Here is a 24,347-nt window from a genome sequence, read left to right on the forward strand (position 1 = left end):
ACACTCATGTACTGAGACTGGTAGAGATGAAGATGGAGTTTCATAAGATTTGAGAAATAGAAGAACACTTGATGTAAATCTGAGATGGAGCTTTGTTAGGGTTTGAAAAATAGAGATCAGATGTGAGAAATCGAAGATACCTTGATGGAAATCAAAGATGGAGCTTCGTTAGAATGTGAGAAACAAGAACTAGATGTGAGAAGTCGAAAAACACTCGATGGAAATAGAAGATGGAGCTTCGTAGGATTTGAGGATTTGAGAAATAGAAGAACATTTGATGTAAATCGAAGATGGAGCTTCGTTAGGGTTTGAAAAACAGAGATCAGATGTGAGAAATCGAAGATACCTTGATGGAAATCAAAGTGGAGCTTTGTTAGAGTGTGAGAAACAATAACCAGATGTGAGAAGTCGAAGAACACTCGATGGAAATAGAAGATGGAGCTTTGTTAGGGTATCCGTCTCACCATTCATTCCGGTTCGAATATGAGATCTAAAGGTTTCTCTCGAGGTTGTTGATCTAAAATCAATCGTAAGAAACGGTCTTCAATGGAGAAACGACTTTAAATTATTTTTGATTTGAAACGGCTACAAGTCGTTTCAAAATTTTGTTCCTAATTCGGCATTTCCTTGTAGTGTGTAGAAGGATTTCACTATTGCAAAATAATCACAACTCTTTCTCTATATAAATAAGGAGAACACAATTGACAATACCCTCACTCTTATCATATGAGAAAATACATTCTCTCATGAGAAAATACATTCTCTCTTTAATAGAGGAAAGGCTATGAAGATTAGGAGAAACCTCACATTTTTCTCTCTAAACTTTATTTCCCTCTCTCTTAGTTAAGATGGGATTATAACACAAGGCTGGGATAATCTCAGAAGAAGAGGAGACATGTATATATAGAGAGGAAGATAGGTGGTTATCCAGTCATCAAATTTGAGTTTTCTTAACCACCTTCAACCAACAAAAGTGACTTTATTATTTAACAATCTTCCACTTAAAGTCACTTTTACAATTTTTTTTATCCTTTCTACTTGCCATTTCCATGCTACTTACGTTTCTACTAGGCCAATAGAGAATCAACACTAACTAAACTTATCATTGTTGATCGGCTTTGTTAACATATCAGCTAGGATGTCTTTAGTATGGATTTTATATATATCCACACTTCATTCTTTCACCTTCTCATGAACGAAGTGATACTGAACTCGTATGTTCTTTGTCTTTGAATGAAATCCTAGGATCTTTGCTAGATGCAAAACACTCTGACTAACACAAAATAGAGCAATCTTCTCTTGTTTGTGTCTGAGCTCCTCCAATAGTATTTGCAAGGATATTGACTCTTTGCTAGCTTGTGTAGCTGTGACGTATTCTGCCTCTATTGTAGAAGTAGCCACAATAGACTGCAGTTTCAAAACCCAGCTTACAGCTCCTCCAGCAAGAGTAAACACATAACTTGAGGTAGACTTGCTCTTGTCAAGATCACCTATATAATCTGAATCAACATAGCCTCTGACAATAAAGTCTGATCCTCCATAACATAATACAGCATTTGAGGTACCCTTAACATATCTCAGAATCCTCTTTACAACACTTTAATGCTCTTTACCAGGATTCGCCATGTATCGACTAACTACTCTCACTGCTTGTGCAATGTCTGATCTTGTGCAAATCATAACGAATATTAAACTTTCCACTGCTGATGCATATGGTACTCGAGACATTTCCATCCTCTCTGCTTCATTGCTAGGACTCATCTTTGAGGATAACTTGAAATTAATAGGAAGAGGGGTAGAAAGTGACTTACAATCTTGCATATTGAAGCGCCGCAAGATTTTCTTCAAGTAGTTTTTCTAAGAAAGCCATACCTTCCTATTATTTCTATCTCGGTAAATTTTCATCCCTAGAATCTTGTTTGTTGCTCCCAAGTCCTTCTGTAAAACCTCAAATTTTTTATTTGTATCTCGAGGAAAAAAATAAATAGTAAAATTTTGAGAAAAATTCTAAAAGTGGGACTTAGGGTAAAACTATAGGATTTTATTCTGGTCATTTTTAATGAAATATGACCTGACCATTGTATTCAAAATGGTAGAAAAACATACTTTAGCTTGTACGTACGCTCAAATGGGAGTCCGAACAGAAAAGTTGTAAAATCCTCGATTACTGAATCGGACTAAGTTAAAATAATGACTTTTTACTAGAGTAAGAATTTTAAAATTCGATAATACCATTAAATTCGTAATAAAAAATTATAGAAAGTGGATTATTTATTTGTCATATTTGGAGCACAGAAAGTCGAATTATTGTCAAAAACAAAAATGATGTCAATTTTAAGGTCCCATCGGGTCAAAAATGTAAATTTTTGTTAGAGATAGAATTTGTGAAAATTGATCATACCATTAGATCCAGAATAAAAAATTAGATAAAATAGAGTATTCATTCATCACTTTTGGAGTCCGAACGGTCAAGTTATCGTCAAACGAAACAATAGGTAAAATATCGATTTCGTCCCAAAAATTTCTATAAATAAATTTTTAAAATTTTTCACTATTCATTATCATATAAAATCATCCAAAAAACCAGCCAACATTTTTTAAAAAAATTTGATTTTTCCCTCGACTTTCCAACTCAGATTCGTTGCGAATAGTCTATCTTCAACCTCCGATACAGAAGAGAAAAACGTCCGCAGCTTCAACCTCTACAAAACCCACCTAATTTTCTTTCGTTTTCTTGTATTTTTCATCCCGTATCATCAAAAAATAGTTGTATGTGATACGGGGGTTTTGTACCTTCGACCCTAGATTTCATCTATTTCGGGGTCAAACCGTCCTCCGCCACAGAAGGGAGAAAGGACGACGACATCGAGATCTTCAAAATCACCGGGCCAAATTCAAAATCAGCCACCTCAAAATCGGTCAATCTCGATTTTTGCGCCAATCGTCTCGATTTTCACGCACACGCTTCAATTCATTTACACAAATATTGTAAGGAACTCTCAATTTCTATTAGTAATCGTAGATTGTGAAAATTACATTTAAAATTTTATTACAAATTTGTGCTGTATTTTCAAAAATATAGAATTCAATTGGTTATTTTAAATTCACGTCAGAACTTGCATATTTGTTATGTTAATGATATTTTATAACAAATTATACGTAGGTAGGATATTTCACCGGGTTATTTCCGTCAGTTGGGTCTTATGCATCGTTCGGATCCCGTTTTGTATATTTTCAATGTTATTGAAAAAAAATGAATTTCATAGTTGGAAAAATGATTTAATATTAAATGAACTCATATTGAGTTGATGAATATCAGAAAGTGGATATTTTATTTGAGAGATTGAAAATTGTAAAAATCGAAAAAAGGAAAAAAGGGTATGAAACGGTAAAATGTCAGAGTCACACCCGAGGGGTGATGTCTGCATTTTACATTGTTGTGCTGTGTGTAGGTTGGTGAATGAAAATCCATGGATAATGTTACTAGTTACATGTTTATTTACTTTCTGTTATTACGAGGCGCTGTTTACTTTTCTGTTCCATTATTTATTTTAGGCCGGGTGGTCACAATTACATGGTAGGAAACTGGATATCCATTCTCAACCTTATATTGTTAATTTCTCTTTTGTTTTCAAATGAATATATATATGTGACTATTTTGTGAGCTGTTAAAGTGTTTGTGAATACCTGAAGGGATAGTGCGTCATATCATCCGGAGTGGTGTACTATCCTAGGATGTACAGTAGGGACAACCAAACTCATACGTGATATGGGACGCGTATGAGAGTGGAGTCACAACTGGAATCCGGATTTATTCCTCTCTATCTTTACTAGTTAACTTGTAATGTAAAGGTGGTCATATACGAATAGTTTGTATATTTGGGAATCACATGTACGCCTGATAGGCATAAGCGAAGATGATTAGTCAGTGATCACTAACAATCTATAGTAGTCGAACGTTCAGACACATCGAAAAGATACCTATTGCTTACGGTCATGTCAAACGGCCAGCCTGAGCCTAATAAATGGTCCTCCAAGTGTAATAAATAGCGATCGGCCACAAAATCAGGAACTACTACTTTATTATGAAACATCATGTCCCGACTAAGAGCGATCCAGTCGTGAATCCCAACTCTCTAATTCCACTACTCCACCATTGTGTATTATGTATCTGTTGTCTTATTTTGATATATAGAATGAAATGCATGTTAAATGTTCCCATTTGATCAATTAGATTTATATAAAAAGAGAATGTGACATTCAGGTAGTCTTATGGACTTTGTCTTGAGTGTTAGGACTTTTCTGTTAGAGTGATGAGTTTTGTACAATCTTGTATTTTTCTTATCCTTCCACATTCTGGTCTATCATACGTTATTAAATGTATATAGGCTTCCGTTTGTATTATATATTGTATGTATATATGTAGGATAATGTATGTCGTTTATCAAGTGCAGGTTGAACGCCTTGGAATGCTAACATAAACAGAGAAGACCATGCTAAAATTTCGAGGCACCACCTAGTGCCTCGAGATCTGACATAGGGCTTTGTGTTAGTGTTTGGCGGGGCGCTACAGTTGATATCAGAGCATCGCATTAGATCAGTATGGGATACAGATCTGTTATGTGTTGGATAATAGGCTGATACCACAGATATTGAAGATAATCATAGAGTGTTATTAGGAATATGATATTCGAGTTCATTAGTAGTTCCATATTGGAATTGCGAGCTCTTCCGTATCTAGAAGTCTATAGAACTTAGTAAGCCTAGGATATGATTCTAGGTTTGTTCTATTAGTAATAAAAATGGAGTCCATTACTAAGTTCCAGACTACGGTAATAATTCATAGTTACGTAAAAGCTATTTTGGCTTTATTTTAAGAAGTGTCTTGCTACGAATAAACAAAAGCGAGAGGAGTAGACGAGGTAGAGGTAGAGACAGAAATGCAACAGAGACGAGATAGGTTCTAGATCAGACCATTGACCCGATAATATAGCTAATGTCATTCATGGGACTGATGACTGAGTCTCATGTCAAGTTCAAAGAGAAAATACAAATAATACAACCACCACCACCTCGAAGTCAAATAAAAGAAAGACAATTACTATCTAATAAGAGACAAACAATTACAAAACTAACAAATTCATAGGAAAAATAATCATACATGAAGAGTGAGATTATAGACATACCAACTCAATGGATAGAAGAATTTTATAAGAAACAACAACATATACTATGAAATCAGTCGAAAGAAAGAGTTGTGATATATTACGAATGTGGCAAATTGGGACATAAATGAGAGCAATGTTAGGGTCGACATCAATCGATTAAAGATGCGTGGCTCAAAAAGATTCTAGACAAATCAATTCAGAAACAATAAGGTCACTAGATTTTAATAAAATTGATAACGTACTCGTGCCACCCCGAACAAACAAGACTAGCGATCGGAAGTGAGAAATGGTACAAGACTTACCACAATTGTAAGGTGCACCATTAAATCCAAAAAATGAGGAAGCGTTGGATTTCTTCGCAATAGAAAAATACTATTCCACCTCAGAGACCACTATCATAGGTCGTGCCTTTGAAGAATGAGAGAATTCCCTAGCCCAAAAGATAGGTAAATCCAGGGATGTGGTTGTAGAATTTTCAACGATTACGTCCACCGAGATTTGAGGGTTTTTTCGATCTGGTTGAGGTCAATGAGTGGGTTTTGAAGACCTGAAAGATTTTGAGTGTCATATAGTGCCTGAGAGATCAGTGGGTGGCGGTGACTACATTCCAGTTGGATGGGGATGCCAGTCATTCGTAACGTTTTGAAAGAAATATATTAAGAGATGGATCGTTTGAGTGGGTAGACTTCGAAAGAATGTTTGTTGATAGATTTATATCTGAGACTCCTCAAGAAATCAAGCAGTAGGAGTTTTTGAGATTAGTGCAGGGTAATCTATCAATTACAGACTATGATATGATGTTCACTAGGTTGTCAAGATATACGTCTGAGCTTATCTTAATAGATTTGCAGAAGGTTATAGATTCTTTAGAGGACTATAACCCTACCTAAGGGCTAGGAGGTCGATGATTGAGACTACCAATTATAGAGATACGATGAGTCGAGTTTAGAGGGTAGAGTGATGGGAGATGGAGCTACAGACCTCCAGGGGCAAATTAGTGTACCTTAGATTTCTTTTCTTCCCAGATCAAATCTGGACAAGAGGCCAATCTCCCCCGGATCAGTGTATCCATAATATAGAACTCTTCCACTATCGAGTTGTAGAGTTTCCCCATCACTGAGTTATAGAGCAGTTGGAGACTCCAATAATGCCAATAGGGCCAAAGGAACCAACAAGGCAGGTTCAGAGCCTATAAACCCCAGTCCACCAACTGCCTACTTCATAGAGATCTACGAAGACAGGATCGTTGACATGTTACGTATGTGGTCAGGTGGGATATATCAGGAGAAAGTGCCCTCTATCACAATCGCGAGTAAGGGTTGTGACCCAGGAGAAAGTACCTGTCTCCGACGAAGTTTTGGAAGGTACGATTTTTAATTATTATATTAAAAATTGGAGTTCTGTTCAATACTGATTCCTCTAGATTATATAATTATGCTAAGATTTTGTACACTTGTTAGAGCTAAAAACTACTGACATGGGTCAAGTGATGAAATTATCTACACCATAAGGAGACTATAATTGATAAAAAAATTTATTGAGGTAGTATGGGCAAATAATCTTGATGAGTTAGGCACGGTAAAGTAGAGTAGAAAATGGAATATTGTGTTGAATATAAAGATAGTGATGTATTGGGAATGGAGATTTTAATGCAGTTTGCGAATTTAGTGTTAGTAGATATTTGTATTATAGTAGGGATATATTAAGTGTGGATGTTGTGTATTATTTTATTAAGAAGTATTAAATGATGTGCAAATAGTAGTGGTGTGTTTGCGATAAATCTATGCATTGAGGAGTAATATTCATAGTAATTATGAGTAAAACATAATAGATGGTGTAATTTGTGAGAGAAGTAAAGATAAAGAATAGAGAAGATGTGATTGGTGATAAGGTATTGGTGGGGAAGTGATAAGATTGTTGTTGATAGATATTGGTGGGGAAGTGATATAAGGTGAGTTGATTGTTGTCTTAGGGTTATACCAATAATGGATTAATTGAAGTATAAGTTTAAATTGGAGGGATTAATAAATGAATGTGTTGGGTTGATCCAATATAGTTGACATAAGGTTATGAGTTATAAATAAGATTGACTTGGGACAAAGAATAGATGATAATCGAAAATAGGTGTTGTTTATTATACATGTCATGTTAGTGGAATGGTAACAAAGCTTGATAAGGTATGATTTCAATTTCGATGACGAAATTTTTATTAAGGGGGGGAGAATGTAAAACTCCAAATTTTCGATTCGTATCTCGAAGAAAAATAAATAGTTAAATTTTGAGAAAAATTCTAAAAGTGGGACTTATGGTAAAACTATAGGATTTTGTTCTAATCATTTTTAATGAAATATGACCTCACCATTGGATTCAAAATGGTCAAAAAATATATTTTAGCCTGTAAGCACGCTCAAATGTAAGTATGAACAGAAAAGTTGTAAAATCCTCGATTACCGAGTCGGACTAGGCTAAAATAATGACTTTTTAGTAGAGCAAGAATTTTTAAAATTTGATCATACCATTGAATTCATAACAAAAAATTATAGAAAATAGACTATTTATTTATCATTTTTAGAGTATAGAAAGTTGAATTATTGTCAAAAACGAAAATTACGTCAATTTTAGGGTCCCATCGGGTCAAAAATGTAACTTTTTGTTAGAGATAGAATTTATAGAAATTAATAACACGATTAGATCAAGAACAAAAAATTAGATAAAATAGAGTATTCATTCGTCACTTTTGGAGTCCGGACGGTCAAATTATCGTCAAACGAAACAATAGGTAAAATACCGATTTCGTCCCAAAAATTTCTATAAATAAATTTTGAAAATTTTTCACCATTCATCGTCATTTAAAACCATCCAAAAAATCAGCCAACGTTTTTTTTTTTTTAAATTTAGTTTTTCCCTCGACTTTCCAACTCAGATTCGTTGCGAACGGTCCGTCTTTGACCTTCGACGCAGAAGAGAAAAATGTCCGTAGCCTCAACCTCTACAAAACTCACATAATTTTCTTTCGTTTTCTTGTATTTTTATCCTGTATCATAAAAAAATAGCCGTATGTGATATAGGGGTTTCGTTCATTCGACCTTAGATTTCATCTGTTTCGAGGTTAAACCGTCTTCCGCCACAGAAGGGAGAAAAGACGACGGCATCAAGATCTTCAAAATCATCGGGCCAGATTAAAAAATCAACTGCCTCGAAGCTCGATTCATCTTGATTTCAATGCCGATCGTCTCGATTTCTACGCACACGTTTCAATTCATTCGCACAAAGATTGTAAGGAACTCTCAATTTTTATTAGTAATCATAGATTGTGAAAATTGCATTTAAGATTTTATTAAAAATTTGTGATGTGTTTCCAAAAATATAGAATTTAATTGATTATTTCAAATTCATGTCAGAACTTGTATATTTGTTATATTTAATGGTATTTTATAACAAATTATATGTGGGTAGGATATTTCACCTAGTTATTTTCGTCAATTGGGTCCTGTGTACAATTCGGACCCCGTTTAGATTTAAGTTTTGTATATTTTCAATGTTATTGAAAAAAATGAATTTCATAGTTAGAAAAATGATTTAATATTAAATGAACTTATATTGAGTTGATGAATATCAGAAAGTAGATATTTTGTTTGAGAGATTGAAAATTGTAAAAATCGGAAAAAGGGAAAAAGGGTATGAAACGATAAAATGTCAGAGTCACACCTGAGGGGTGATGTCTGCATTTTGCATTGTTGTGTTGTGTGTAGATTGGTTAACATATATGTAGGGATAATGTTACTGGTTGCATGTTTATTTACTTTCTGTTAGCGTGAGGCGCTGTTTACTTTTCCGTTCCATTATTTATTTTAGGCCGGGTGGTCACAATTACATGATAGGAAACTGGATATCCATTCTCAACCTTGTATTGTTAATTTCTCTTTTGTTTTCAAATGAAAATAATATATATACATATATATATATATGTATATGTAGCTATTTTGTGAGTTTTAAAGAGTCTGTGAATGCCTGAAGGGATAGTGCGTCATATCATCCGAAATGGTGTACTATCTTAGAACGTACGGTAGGGACAACCAAACTCATACGTGGTATGAGACGCGTATGAGAGTGGAGTCACAACTGGAATCCGGATTTATTCCTCTCTATCTTTACTAGTGAACTTGTAATGTAAAGGTGGTCATATACGAATAGTTTGTATATTTGGGAATCACATGTACGCCTGATAGGCATAGGCGAAGATGATTAGTCAGTAATCACTAACAATCTATAGTAGTCGAACGTTCAGACACATCGAAAAGATACCTATTGCTTACGGTCATGTCAAACGGCCAGCCTGAGCCGAATAAATGATCCTCCAAGTGTAATAAATAGCGACCGGCCACAAAATCAGGAACTACTACTTTATTATGAAACATCATGTCCCGACTGGGAGCGATCCAGTCTTGAATCCCAAGTCTCTAATTCCACTACTTCACCATTGTGTATTATATATCTGTTGCCTTATTTTGATATATAAAATTAAATACATGTTTAATGTTTCCATTTGATCAATTAGATTTTTATAAAAAGAGAATGTTATAGTGAGTACTGCTGATCAATGTAGTATGAGTTTTAAAATATTTAGTTGCTTATCCCTGGCTATATGTACCAGTTAATCGTAGTTTCTTCTGTAAAATTTTGCATATTTTAAAATGATTCAATATATTTATTCGTTCATGTTGGGAGAGGTTATTGGCAGAAATTGTTTGCTTCCCTACTGGGTAACCATTGTTACTCACCCTTTCCTTTTCTATTTTTTTTAGTTTCAGATCAGAGTTTGGCGAGGTAGGTATAGAGCACAAGTGAGGACTATCTGGTACGCCTGATAGACGACTAGAGTCCGTTACCTGGTGAGTATTGGGATAATACCCCCTAGTGGTGTCAGTTCATCCAGGTAGTCTTATGGACTTTGTCTTGAGTGTTAGGACTTCTGTTAGAGTGATGAGTTTTGTATAATCTTGTATTTTGCTTATCCTTCTGCATTCTGATCTATCGTACGTTATTAGATGTATATAGGCTTCTACTTGTATTATATCTTGTATGTATATATGTAGGATAATGTATGTCGTTTATCAGGTGCAAGTTGAACGCCTTGGAATGCTAACATAAACAAAGGAGACCATGCCAAAATTTCAAGGCCTAGTGCCTCGAGATCTGACATGGGGCTTTGTGTTAGCATTTGGCGGCGCGCCACACCTTCATTTCAAACTCCCTAGCCAACTGTGCCTTCAACTCTTTAATACGATCTTTGTTGGGGCCTGCTACCAACATGTCGTCAACATACAACAGCAGAATAATGAACTCATTATCACCAAATCTCTTATAGTAAGCACAAGGATCTGAATTAAGTTTGTTGTATCCAAGACTCATGATGAAGGAATCAAATCTCTTATACCAACATCTCGGCGCCTGTTTGAGACCGTATAGAGATTTGTTCAACCTACAAACCAAGTTCTCTTTTTCTTTTTCTTCAAAACCTCCTGGTTGGAGCATGTAAATCTCTTCTTCAAGTTCTCCATGAAGAAATGCAGTTTTCACATCCAACTACTCTAAGTACAAGTCAAATATAGCACACATCACCAGGACTACTCGAACTGTTGTAAGTCGAACAACAGGAGAGAATATTTCGTTGAAGTCTATGCTTTCTTTCTGAAAGAATCCTTTCACCACCAATCTAGCATGATACTGCTCCACTTGGTCATTGCCATCTCGTTTGATCTTATAAACCTATTTGTTCCCGATGGCCTTCCTTCCTTGTGGTAGTGGAACAAGATCCCATGTCTTTTTTTTATGGAGAGCTTCAATTTCTTCTTGCATTGCTGCCATACACAAGGAAGCTTTTTGACTTTTTGTAGCCTCATGGAAAGTTGACGGCTCTCCATCCTCTATTAGTAGACAATATGCGATATTTCCCTCCATGATGTACTCTGAGTGCCAAGCTGGTTCTCTTCTCTCCCGAGTTTACCGTCGAACTTGTGGAGTTGCAAACTCAGCTTGCTCTTGTTCTTCATGCTCTGGTGCTGCTTCAGAAGAATCTGGAACTTCTTGTTCTTGTCTTTCTTCAACTTGAACTTTAGTAGTCTCTGATTTCTCTTTTGAAATGTTATCATTTTCTTTTCCTTGTACTTTATCTTATGTGAATATCACATCTCTGCTGATTATCACCTTACGGGCAGTGGGATCCCACAGGTGGTACCCCTTAACTCCATCAGCATACCCTAAGAAAATGCATTTTCTAGATTTTGGATCCAGCTTTGATGTTTTTTGGGCATTGTCCATAACGTACACAAGATTTCCGAATGTATGTAAACGAGAATAATTAGCTGGTTTACCAGTCCACATCTCTATTGGCGTTTTCAGATCAATTATAGTTGATGGTGACCGATTGATCACATAACAGGCGTTCTTGACTACTTCTGCCCAAAATGACTTGGCCATCCCCGCAGTTCTCAACATCGCTATTGTCCGTTCTAACAAGGTTCTGTTCATCTGCTCTGCTACTCCATTGTGTTGTGGAGTGTATGCCACTGTGAACTGCCTTTTGATACTTTCTTGTTGACAGAAGTTATCAAATTCGTCACTAGTATATTCTTATCCATTGTCCATCCTCAAACACTTGATCTTCTTCTCAGATTCAAGCTCCACTCGCGCTTTAAACATTTTGAAAACTGGAAATACGTCTGCTTTCCTTTTGATTGGATATACCCAACATCTCCTGGAGTAATCATCAATAAAAGATACGTAGTATCTTGCACCTCCTAGGGATATAACTGGTGCTTGCCAAACATCAGAATGGATTAGTTCTAAGATAGCTTTGCTTCTAGCATTAGAACTACTAAACTTTAATCTGTGCTGTTTACTAGTAACACAGTGCTCACAAAAGGGTAATGAAACTCTTTTGAGCCCTGGAAGAAGCTTTTGTTCAGCAAGAATCTTCAAGCCTCGTTCCGATATGTGGCCAAGTTTACGGTACCACATCATTGTTAATACTTCTGCCAAACTTGCCAATACAGAAGACATTTCTCCTTCTTGCTGTGTTTCTCCTTTAAGCATGTACAAATTTGCAGCTATCTTTTCTGCTTTCATCACCACAAGCGCGCCTTTGACTATTTTCATGATCCCATCTTGAACATGGGTTTTGCACCCACTATTATCTAATTTTGCCAAAGACAATAGATTTTTTTTCAGGCCTTTCACGTGCCATATCTCCTGGATGGTGCGAACTACACCATTATACATCTTCATATTGGTGGAACCATTCTCTCCAGGGGGTCATATGCCATGTTGCTCCTGAGTCCATAAGCCAGACATATGTGAATTTTCTTCTGCCTTTAGTAATTGTTGTTGCCTCGCTGTATAAGATTTCGTCATCATCTGAGGTGCTTGCCACACAACCCTGAGTTTTTGATGGCTCAGGACCTTTTTCCTTTGGTTTCTTCATTCTTTATGAGATGCCAACACTCCCTTTTGTAGTGCCATTTCTTGCCATAGTGATGACACTTGACATTTTTCTTACTTCAAGATTTTGATCTACTCTGATTTTGACTCTCACTAGGGTCACGTTCCGTTGATCTCCCTCTCGTCATTGTTAAAGCTTCAGCCTGCTGTGAGTTTCCCAGTCTATCTTCTTTATTCTTGCGCCGACTTTCTTCTTCAAGAACCGCAGCTGCAATATCATCGAAGACTAGAACTTCTATATTGTTCGTTAAGTTGATGATGAGTTGATCATACGAATCAGGTTGACTTTGAAGTAGAATTTCAGCACGTTTACCCGTCTTTATGTTATGCCCCATTGTTGTGAGCTGTGAACATAAAGTGTTGAGGGTGTTGATGTGGTCGGTCACCAGAGTTGACTCCATCATCCGAAGGGTGTAAAGCCTTCTCTTCAAGAAGATTTTGTTGTGTAGTGATTTAGCCTCGTACAATTTTGTTAGTGTATCCCATATTTCTTTTGCTGTCTTTTTCTCTGCTACACTTGACAATACTTCATCAGCTAGTGCTAAGTGCAGATTAACAATAGCATTACCATCCATCTCGTTCCACTTGCCGTCGTCAATGATTTCCTCGGGCCTATCCCCAATTGCCGCAAAGCAGTTACCTTTTCTCAAAACTGCTTTTATTCTCATTTTCCACAATGAGAAATTATTCCCATTGAACTTTTCTATTTCGTACTTTGTCGCCATTATTGAAAATGCCTCTTTTCCACTATTCAAAAAAAAAAAATAATAAAAAAATGTTGCACCCCAAGTTAAATATTAAAAAAAGAAAAAAGAAAAAAGAAAAAATATTATTGGCAAGCCAGCTTTACTTGTTACACCCCAATTTAAATATTAAATAAATAAAAATCCACCTATGAAAAATCAAATTTGGTCTGATCATGTTTAGTAGAAAATATAAATATTTACATTTAAATTAATTTCATTTATTTAAAAAAATGAATATTCATGATTAAATTGATTTTTTATTACAATTTTTTTTTATCAAATTTGGTTGAACAATTGATTAAATCTGAGTTTAAAATATTTTTATAAATATTTAATAAAAGAATTAAAAATATTAAATAATAATAATTGAAAATAAATTAGAGACAAAAATTATCTTTTTATGGAAAAAAGAAATTAAGAATGTCATTTATGTAAAATAATGGGACACAATTAGTATTTATACAAGATGAATAGTGAAAAAGAGACCATTTCTATTTAATTTTTTGCTTTGCGTCCAATTCCAGAGATGTGAATAGTGATTTAGAGGGTGTGGCAGAAATTAAGAGACCGGTTGGAGCTCGGTTAAGAGGTCTCTATATCTAAATATAGAGATATAGAGACCGATTGGAGTTGCTCTTAGCGGTTTTATCGAGTTGACTAAATAAGTTGCTTTTCTGCTATTGAGTTTTGAGATTTACTTACCTTCAAACCTTCAAATCGAATCGAGTTGACTCGGTTAGGTTTTGAAACTATGGTATATATATATATATACAAGGTGGCGTTCAGAGGCCCTAAAGAGAGACAAACATTGTGCCAAACAGTTTTTCAATGTATAGGTTAGAAATTTTGGAATGGGCTGATTTTTGGTGAGAATGATCTCTATGATGTAGAGATCATCCTCACCAAAAATGAGCCCATTCTTAAACTTCTAACCCCATCAAAAGTGATTTACAAAAATAGAATGATCCACGATTCTTCAACTTGTAAAGTATGATTAGAAGTTTCGGAATGAGCTGATTTTTAGAAAAACAGTATGAATTTTTAAAATTCTCTTTGGTAGATCACTACAACAAATATGGCAATTAGGAACGGTTTATAACCGTTCCTAATCCAGTATGAAACGGTTTATCAACCGTCTCTAATCGAGGCGTCGTTAATGAGTTTAAACGGCTGAAAGCCGTTCTAGATTTCAACATTTGGAACGGTTAAAAACCGTTCCAGATCTCCCAATTTGGAACGGCTAAAAACCCTTCCAAATCTGAAACCACAACACAAAAAATAACACCAGAGACATCGATTTAAATCCGATGTCTATAAGACTGATGTTTTAAGTTTGAAACTTTAGACATCGGTTATAAACCGATATCTAAACGTTTTTCAAAAATTTAATTTTTAATTTTTTTTTTCTACGTGCCTATTAACCGCAGTCAAAATAAACACAAATAGAGAACATTGAGGTTCTCTATTACATTCATTTATAGATAAAAAGAGTTACAATTAGTCATAATTTTCAAAATTAGTAAATACTTCACCATCGAAATTACAAAATGTCGCATAATACTGCAAACAAACCACAATTGTCTTTCATTTAGAGATCCACTGCCACCAGGGCTACCATTCCCAAGTACTTCACCATTGGTTAGCAATAGAATTGCTTGTCCTTTACGCCCATAACCAGATCTACTCATTAGGAAACGTCTAGGTTTGGAAACCTTAAGAAAAGAAAGCACGATAACAATGTCAGAAGAAAACCTAAAACACCATGAAATTGCAGTAACTATGAAGCCAATGCCATTTATCAAGATAGGTAAGTATAACTAACAAGACCATTCAATGACAAATGTTTTCCACTATAAAATTAGCTTGCATGTTAGAAATCTCCATTATTACCAAAATCACACTAAAATATGAAACAAAATCTCAAGAAACTAAAGGACTACTCAAATTTCATGAATAAAAGGACAAGGTAGTTGCTACTTCATACCAAATCTGCAGCAGCTTGGAAAGAGAATAAAAAATCTTGTTCATAGAAATTAAAAAATAGTCAGGCCAAGCCACTAGATAACTCCTTTATGCACTATTGATGGTATGGACGTTCTTCTAAAGACCCCACACTTTCAACGAATCCTTTATCTGCTATTATCGTGAAGATGGAACCAATAAGTGGCTTAGCTAATAAAAATAATAAGAAAAACATCATATTAAGTAAGTTAGTGAAGTATGGTTGTAGTTAAAGTGTTAAACCTCCAAAAACAGGCAAGTAAACTCTTCTGTTTTAGTTTTGGTTTCTTCAAAACTGAGAAAATTCACTCCACTATTTGAAGGACACCAATGAGCTTCAGTACATTGAATTACATATTTGAGTACTTGTAGAGCCTCTACAACTCAAGCTTCTAAAAGAAGAGCTTCAGGGGATTCAAGTGATTTTATAATATATGATTTACTTAGCTTCATAACCAATTTGACAAGTTAAGTTCTAGAATGAAACACTGTACTAGTATACATGTCAAGTTGAATATTTGGAAAATGAGATGACAGTGTGTCATAGGCTTTACATGCATATGCTCCACAATAGAAGTCACAAGAAAAAGTGTGGATAACAGCTATATGAAGTAACAGAATAACTTTTAACAGATATATCCAATTCAAACAACTATTTTTTGTTTTAATGTCATATTTTTTGATAAAAAAACTACAGCAGTATATTATGGATGAATCTTGCTTGATAAAAAAGGGGTAGAAGGTTACCTGTGACTCAGAAAGATCTGCATGAATAACATCAACTCTAATATCGTCAAATACCAACTCCATGTAAAGCTCCTTCGCACGCTCCTTGCTTTGGACAAACACTAGTACTGGCGGGAAGACTTTCTAGAGCACGGACATCATAAATATTGATAAGCCATGTTAGAGTGATGGTAAAAGTGATTGTACTAGCATAGACATATTTGTTTTTTAAACGAATAAAAGATTTATTTGAATAGACAATTATTCAACCCCTATTTTGTTTCGGACTAAAGTTCAAGTCTTTATTATCAAAAATCAATTCTGTATGGTTTGGTTTAGTTGTTCAGCAAACATAAAGATAAAGACAAGGCCAATCAGTGTTTCCAAGGAAGTTCTCACAGATGCCATAGAACAAAATTTGATTTAAGAAAATTGATTTCAGTGGAACCTATGCACAATCACTTATTTGAAAACATTGGTACAACTTCCATGACAACTATATCCATGCAATAACTGCAATAAATATCCCTACAAAGCAAGAAGAAAGACAAATGAAGTCGAACCTTCAAAGGCATATAAGGCTACTTGTTCGAGGTAGGCTTCTGATGCAAGGCGAAGAACAATCCTTAATTCTCAAAAGAATATTGAATAATTTAGGTATCAAAAGCTAGTTGATTCACACACCAAGTAATTGGAAAAATAGTAAAAACGTCTAAAAAATAAGGTAAATGAATGAATTGGGCTTAAAAACGAAAACTCAATTGCAAAGAAATTAACTTGAAAATCTCAACATTTCCATTCAAGAGTAGATCTTCTCGGATTATTCTGATATTGTCGTCCCTAGAGATCCATGGTTTTAGGCCTTATGCTTAGACATTTAGCGATCCAAACGTACCTTGAATTCTTCTACTATGATCTCTACATCAGCTCCCATGTTGCCAATAATCCAGACATCTTCTCAATAGCTTTGCCCAGACTCATTGCGCGCGAATATACACTTGTTAAACAAGCATTAATTTCTATAACAGAATTTTCCCATAATACACTAATAAAAATTGTACACTGATTTCTCTTTAAAGATATATATTTATATCTGGGAACGGATCAAGGGACATGAAAAAACATATGTAAAAACAATGTAACATTAATAAAATTTTAAAATATGGGTTAGAAGTTTGGGATTGAGCTGATTTTTTGTGAGGATGATTTCTATGATGGGAAGATCATCCGGAAAAAAAAAAATCAGTCCAATCTGAAACTTCTAACCCCGTTAAAAGTGATTTAGAATGTGGACCGTCGATTTTTTGTCAATAATTTATAAATCACTTTTGATGGATTCTGAATTTTCAGATTAAGCTGATTTTTTGTGAGGATGATCTTCTCATCATAGTGACCATTCTCGCAAAAAATCAGCTCAATCCAAAATCTCTAACCCATATTTTGAAAAACCATTGTTTTTACATATGGCCCATGAACCGCCCCATATACATATACCACTACCGGCCAACAACTTACGTTGATGTTGTTCTCTCTTAAATTGAGAATTAATCTACTTGCCTTATTTATTTAATTTAGTTGAGGTGTAATAAGTATAATCTAGAGTGCCAATAGAATTATACTTAATAATTGATGGCGGATCCCCCAAAACAATTCAGAAGCTGTTGCTTTTGCTGTTGTATCTTCTTCTTCTTCAACATCAACAATTTCATTCATCAATTGCAATTCTCTTTCTGTTTCATAGTCTTCTTAAGAGATTTATATAATAAGCATGGCAAAATCAGTTGCATATGCCTTTCTTAAGCCTGTATTGGATCAGCTTGGCTCTTCAATTGTCACAGAGTTTGGATTGTTATGGGGTGTTAAGGAGGAGTTGGACAAATTGTCTAGTTTCATGTCAGCAATTCAATCGGTTCTTCAGGATGCTGAGGAAAAGCAAATTCATTCGAAGCAGGTGAGAGATTGGATAACAAAGCTTAAAGATGTCATTTACGATGCCGAAGACATATTGGATGACTTTGCAACTGAAGCTTTACGATCCAAAGTGGAAGGTGAAAATCAAACTAGCAAGTGGAAGCAGGTATACAATTTCTTCCTTTCCTGTTTTGGTTTAAAGTCGCTTCACTTTCGATATGAGATAAGTCATAAGATAAAGGACATCAATGAGAAATTAGAAAGGATTGCAAAGGAAAGGAATGATCTTCATCTTCATGAAGGAGGTGGAGGGTCACAGCTACCTGAAGTCGGGAAGAGATCAAAAACCATTTCCTTGATACATGAATCAGAGATTCTCGGTAGAGAAAACGATAAGGAGAAGTTAATAAATCTGTTGGTATCTGATGGGTCTGTTGCAAAGGAGCTGTCTGTTATTCCCATAGTCGGTATGGGTGGAGTCGGTAAGACAACCCTTGCTCAGCTTATTTATAACGACGAGAGCGTTGAAAAGCATTTTGAAATAAGAGGATGGGTATGTGTGTCTGATGATTTTGATTTGGAAAGACTGTCAAAGGCGATTATAGAGAGTATTTCCAAGACATCATCTAATTATAAGGAATTAACCTCACTCACTGAAGAAATTAAGAAAATAGTGAGTGGGAAGAAATTTCTACTTGTATTAGATGATGTCTGGAATGAAGATTCTAAAAAGTGGGAAGTCCTAAGAGCTCCCTTGCGATGTGGAGCAAAGGGGAGTAAAATTCTTGTCACCACTCGAAGTGAAAATGTTTCACGGATCATGGGCACTATTCATGCTTATCCCTTGGGAATTTTGTCAGATGAAGATTGTTGGTTATTGCTAGGAAAACGGGCATTTCCAGCTGAGAGCTGGGATGAGCATCCAGATTTGGTGGTGGTTGGCAAGAAAATTGCAAAAAAGTGCAGTGGTATACCTTTGGCTGCAAAGACACTCGGAGGCGTCTTACAAGGTACGAAACAAGAAAGAAAATGGAAAGACATTTTAAACAGTGAAATATGGAAATTGCCACAAGGAGGAGAAGATGATATCTTAAATTCTCTAAGATTGAGTTATCATCATTTGCCCTCACATCTAAAGCAGTGCTTTTTGTATTGTAGCATATTTCCCAAGGACTATGAATTTAAAAAGGAGGAATTGGTGAAATTGTGGATGGGGGAAGGTTTTATTACATCCAATGTGGGGCAAATGGAAATGGAAGATGTGGGTTGTGATTACTTTGATGATTTGTTATGGAGGTCATTCTTCCAGTGTGAGAAAAATGAGTATGTCAGATTGATGTACAAGATGCATGACCTGATTCATGATCTAGCACAATCGCTTTCCGAAGGTGAATGTTTTAGAATGGAGGATGAAAAATTAATTGATTTTCCTGAAAAGGCTCGGTATGCTTCTCGCATCACTGATACAGCAAATGATCTTACAATGTTTGAGCGGTTGCTTAAATGCAGAAGGCTTCACACTTTACGAGTGTTCTTGAGGTTTGAAACTAAAAGCGTCCCCACTAATCTATTCCAACAAATGAAATTCCTTCGTGTGTTGGAATTGGATGGTGCTATGACAAAGTTGCCCGATTCAATTGGCAATTTGAAACACCTACGATACTTTGCCCTTTCATCTAATTATATAGAAAGATTGCCTGAATCAGTGAGCATCCTTTATAATCTGCAGACATTAGATCTTAGAGACTGTTATAGCTTGGTTGAGTTACCCAAGGACACAAGAAATCTGATTAACCTACGACATCTTACGTTTCCGACCTATTATATGAGTTCGATACCAAAGGGAATTGGGAGATTAACATGTCTACAGACACTGTCGAAGTTCGTTGTTGGTAAAGATAGTGGGCATGGGATAGGACAATTGATGAAATTGATTAACCTCAGAGGTCAATTGCAGATTTCAGAGCTCCAAAATGTGGTCAATGCAGAAGAGGTCGTGTGGGATAATAGAGAATATATTGAAGTGGAGGAGTTGGATTTATCATGGGAAGGTTATCAGAGTGTAAGTATTGCAGAGGAAATACTTGAAAGGTTCCAACCTCACCCTAATCTTAGAATCCTAAAAATCAAAGGCTACAATGGTGAAAGATTTCCAAGCTGGATTGGGGATCCGTCTTTCTGCAAACTAGAGGAAGTGGTGATATGTGATTGTAAATCATGTCAAACCCTCCCTCCTCTCTGGCAGCTACCTTCCCTCAAGAAATTTTGTCTACGCGGTGGTGATTTTTTGGTTGATGGAAACCTGTTTATTAAGGCTTTTCCCTCATTGGAAGAGCTTTATATTGATTTATTCCCAAATTTAGTAGAATGGAGTAGTAGCACTGAAGAAAAAGGTGATTTCCCTTGCCTCCATACACTTAGAATTGTTGATTGCATGAGTTTGATTGCTCTTCCAAGGTTTTTGACATGTGTTCGTGAGTTAGATTTAACCAATTGCAATGAGAGGATATTAAGCTCTCTGTCTTACTTCACCTCTCTCTCATCCTTGAGGATACAACGTTTTCAAAATCTGAAGGGCATACCCAGTGGGTCGTTAAAGAACCTAAAAGCACTCAAAGAGCTTTCTATCTATAACTGTGAAGAGTTGGTTACTCTAGATGAGGGTCTACAATACCTAGTATCCCTTCAAAAGTTGTGTATTTCGAACCTTCCTCAACTGGCATCCTTGCCAGATGAGGGCCTACACTACCTAGTATCCCTTCAAGAGTTGCAAATTAGGAACCTTCCTCAACTGGCATCCTTGCCAAATGAGGGTCTACAATACCTAATATCACTTCAAGAGCTGCAAATTAGGAACCTTCCTCAACTGGCATCCTTGCCAGATGAGAGTCTAGAATACCTAGTATCCCTTCAAGAGTTGGATATTTGGAACCTTCCTCAACTGGCATCCTTGCCAGATGGATTGAAAAACCTCATCTCCCTTAAATACTTGAAAATCGACGATTGTAAAAGACTAGCAACCTTGCCAAAGGAGGGACTGCCCACTACGCTTCAAACTCTTGAGATAGTTAGATGTCCATTGCTAGCAGAACAGTGCCAAAAGGAGAGTGGTGAATATTGGCCCAAGATATCACACATCCCCAACTTACGCTCGGTATGCTTTGTTCTTTTTACACTAAAATACCCCTTAATTTATAAAAAATAAAAATAAAATAGAAATACAACTTATTTATCAACAGTATTTATTTATTTATTTTTATTTATTTTTTTATTTATTTTTTTTTTTACGGATTTTTGCAAATAGTTTGAAACGTTTGCTGTCCCAGATGAAAATGCATTGATTTACTTAGGAAAAACTAAGATAAAATGTTTTATTTATTTTAAAATATTATGAAATTTTTTCCAATAATATTGAGTTTTAAATTAAATTATAACATTTTCCATTCTTTAACATTTCAATTTTCAATTTTTTTTATTTTTACATATTTAAACTAAGAATGGGGCTACAGTTGAGTTGCATTTATCATTAATCTTTTAATTTTTCTAGTATTCATGTTTCAGTTGCTACACTGGAAGATAATAATTTTCTTTTCCAGGACTTTTGGAAGTTCTCTTCAAGCATTGGTGCAAGTGGTTCTCAATAGGTATGGTTGAAAACACAGATCTGACATGCAGTGTTCAGTTGTAACTTTAGTTTTATTATTCGTTGAGTTGATTTGAAAATTGGCCGAGTCAACTCAACCAATTACTTGGATTTCAAGGTGACTCGGACTCTCTAAGTCATCAATTTCACTCGATTTGCATCGGAGTTGAGTTTTGTAACTAAGGCTGTAACTAGCAATGTTTTCAATGCTGAATTCAACAACAAAAAAAAAAAAAATTTAAAATGGATCAGTAAAATTGTTGATTCACTTAGATTAAGTCCGCCCATTTGTTCTAATCAGTACATAAAACACTAATAACTAATGTATCAGACGAGTTGAGTTTTTGAATGAGATCTGGGTCAACTCTAACCTGACTTGCCTCTCTCAACCCATAACTTGAACTTGACTTTTTCCCCTCACAGCTCGAACCAAACTTAATACACAACCAACAAACTTACTTGATTTGCTCCCCGTGGGTGAATCATGCATGTCGAAAAACTTATGACTCAATCTTATCCATTTCCATGACCAGGTTGGATAATTCGTCGAATCAATCTTAGCCATTACCTATCATTCATAAAAAAAAGTAATGTGGTTACACTATGTGAAAAACGCGAAATTGGACAGACTGAAACCATTGAATTCCCACATATTCGACAGTTGACCCTGTCGAAAAGTGCCATTGAAAGTTTGTTAGTCGGATTCAAAAATCAATGGGCCAAATCCGTTGATTATTTTTTGATAGCTCTTATTCATGAAATTTAGCACCTTCGTTTGGTCAAATTTGTTCCATTTTGAAGTAGGGGCCACAATTGTTATGATTTTGGTAATTGTTACTTATGAATTCTACAGGTTGTCATATAAAGGGACTCTTCAAGAAGTACAAGTTGACTGATCTGCAAAACACGGTAACAAAACATGATAGGCAACATGAGGAAAGGATTACTGAGCTATAAAAGGAGATGCATATGTAGAGAGAAATCCAAAGTGAGGTGCAGGAGCAAATAACTTAGTTCTTCCGCAACATGTTTCCTGATGGCCATCCTCCTAGTCAGGTACTTTGAGAGGCACCTAGATACATTGAGTTGCATTACCTTAGACTTCTTTACTTGCTTTTGTGATCCTCCTAGATACATTTAGTTTCATTACTTTAAACTTATTTACCTGTTTTTTTTCTTTAACTTATATAATATATATTTTTTCTTATATTTTTAACTAATAATTATTATTTTATTGTTAACTAACCCCTTTTTAACTCCGCCGACGTAAAATTAAACGTTTTACATTGCCGGTCCCAAGCCCGGATAAAGGAGGAGGGAAAAGGAAGACCCAATGAGTATTTTACTCGGATATATTTAGTGAATGCTTTGTTTTGATTTAATTCAATTAATTATTTTATATCTTATAATTTTTGTATGCTTGACTGTGGCCTCATGTGGTTTCTCTTGGACAGAAAACATGAATTTGTAGGAATGAGCTTGTGAGTCCCTCAAGAAGAGGTTCTTCTCTCAAATAAGGTGAATTTCTAAAGAGGGTTTCTATTGCCACACCAACTATGTGCAATTCTTTGGTGATTTATGTCAGTTTTTTTTATTGTATTCTCCATATTAATTTTTGGTTACAGAGATATTGTATATATATATAGAAAGGCTTTCTATGCTACTTTTGGCTACAAATATTTTAGCGCTAGAATCATGGCTATTCCTATAATCTCTCTGATTTGTTTCTTAATTTACACCTCACACCAATGTTTCTTAATTTACAACTCACACCAACACTCCCCTTCAATTGGAAGCATCCAAATCTTCAATGCACAACTTGTCTAGTGAGTTGTAGAAATCCTTGCTTGATACAACCTTTGTAAGAATATCTGCCAGTTGGTCTTCGAACTTCACGAATGGAAACAAAATTATTTTAGCTTCGAGATTTTCTTTAATAAAGTGCCTGTCATTCTCTTCGTGTTTACTGCGATCATGCTGGATAGGATTGTGAGCAATAGCGATAGCTGCTTTGTTATCGCAAAAGAGGTCCATCTCGGAGGTAGGAGGAAATCCAATTTCCGTTAGAAGTCTTCTAATCCATAAAAGTTCACAAAGTCCTTTAGCTATTCCACGGAACTCTGCTTCAGTACTTGACAATCCCACCACTTTTTGCTTCTTACTCCTCCATGTAACAAGATTCCCCTCGACAAACATGAAGTAGCCTGAGGTGGATCTTCTGTCTGTGGTGTTCCCCGCCCAATCTGCGTCTGTATAACCATTAACTCTAAGATGGTTATTTTTTGAAAACATAAGCCCTTTTCCCGGAGAGGATTTCAAGTATCGCAAAATCCGGATCACTGCTTCCATATGATCCTTACTAGGTTGGTGCATAAATTGACTTACTACACTCACTACGTAAGCAATATCAGGACGGGTATGTGAGAGGTAAATAAGTTTCCCAACTAACCTGTGGTATCTTCCTTTGTCTGTTGGCATTTTACTTGGATATTCTTCGAACTTGTGATTATGAACAATTGGAGTGTCTGCTGGCTTACAATCCAACATTCCAACATTGCATAATAAATCTAATATATATTTTTGCTAGGAAAGAAATATACCTTGCTTTGATTTAGCAACCTCTATTCCCAGAAAATATTTAAGTCCTCTTAG

General features: G+C 35.5%; 1 protein-coding gene and 1 pseudogene across 2 annotated transcripts in view; one reads left to right on the forward strand and one right to left on the reverse strand.

The window, feature by feature from the left end:
* The first annotated feature begins 17,803 nt into the window (after positions 1–17,803).
* LOC147410104 (putative disease resistance protein RGA3) overlaps positions 17,804–24,347 on the forward strand; it is a 44,393-nt gene continuing 37,849 nt past the window's right edge. The window contains exons 1-3 of one of the 2 annotated variants that reach the window (XM_086432295.1): positions 17,805–21,206; positions 21,649–21,696; positions 22,549–22,931. In XM_086432295.1, coding sequence (XP_086288421.1) covers positions 17,910–21,206; positions 21,649–21,696 — 3,345 coding nt within the window. In that variant the 5' untranslated portion in view covers positions 17,805–17,909 and the 3' untranslated portion in view covers positions 22,549–22,931. Of the gene's footprint in view, positions 21,207–21,648; positions 21,697–22,548; positions 22,932–24,347 lie in introns of those variants that run through there. The other variant, XM_086432296.1, reaches the window with a different exon arrangement.
* Positions 23,481–24,242, reverse strand: LOC147410105 (secreted RxLR effector protein 161 pseudogene; annotated as a pseudogene).

This window comes from Akebia trifoliata, chromosome 2, assembly GCF_017979445.1.
Source record: "Akebia trifoliata isolate Shusen 1 chromosome 2, ASM1797944v1, whole genome shotgun sequence".
Lineage (NCBI taxonomy): Eukaryota > Viridiplantae > Streptophyta > Magnoliopsida > Ranunculales > Lardizabalaceae > Akebia > Akebia trifoliata.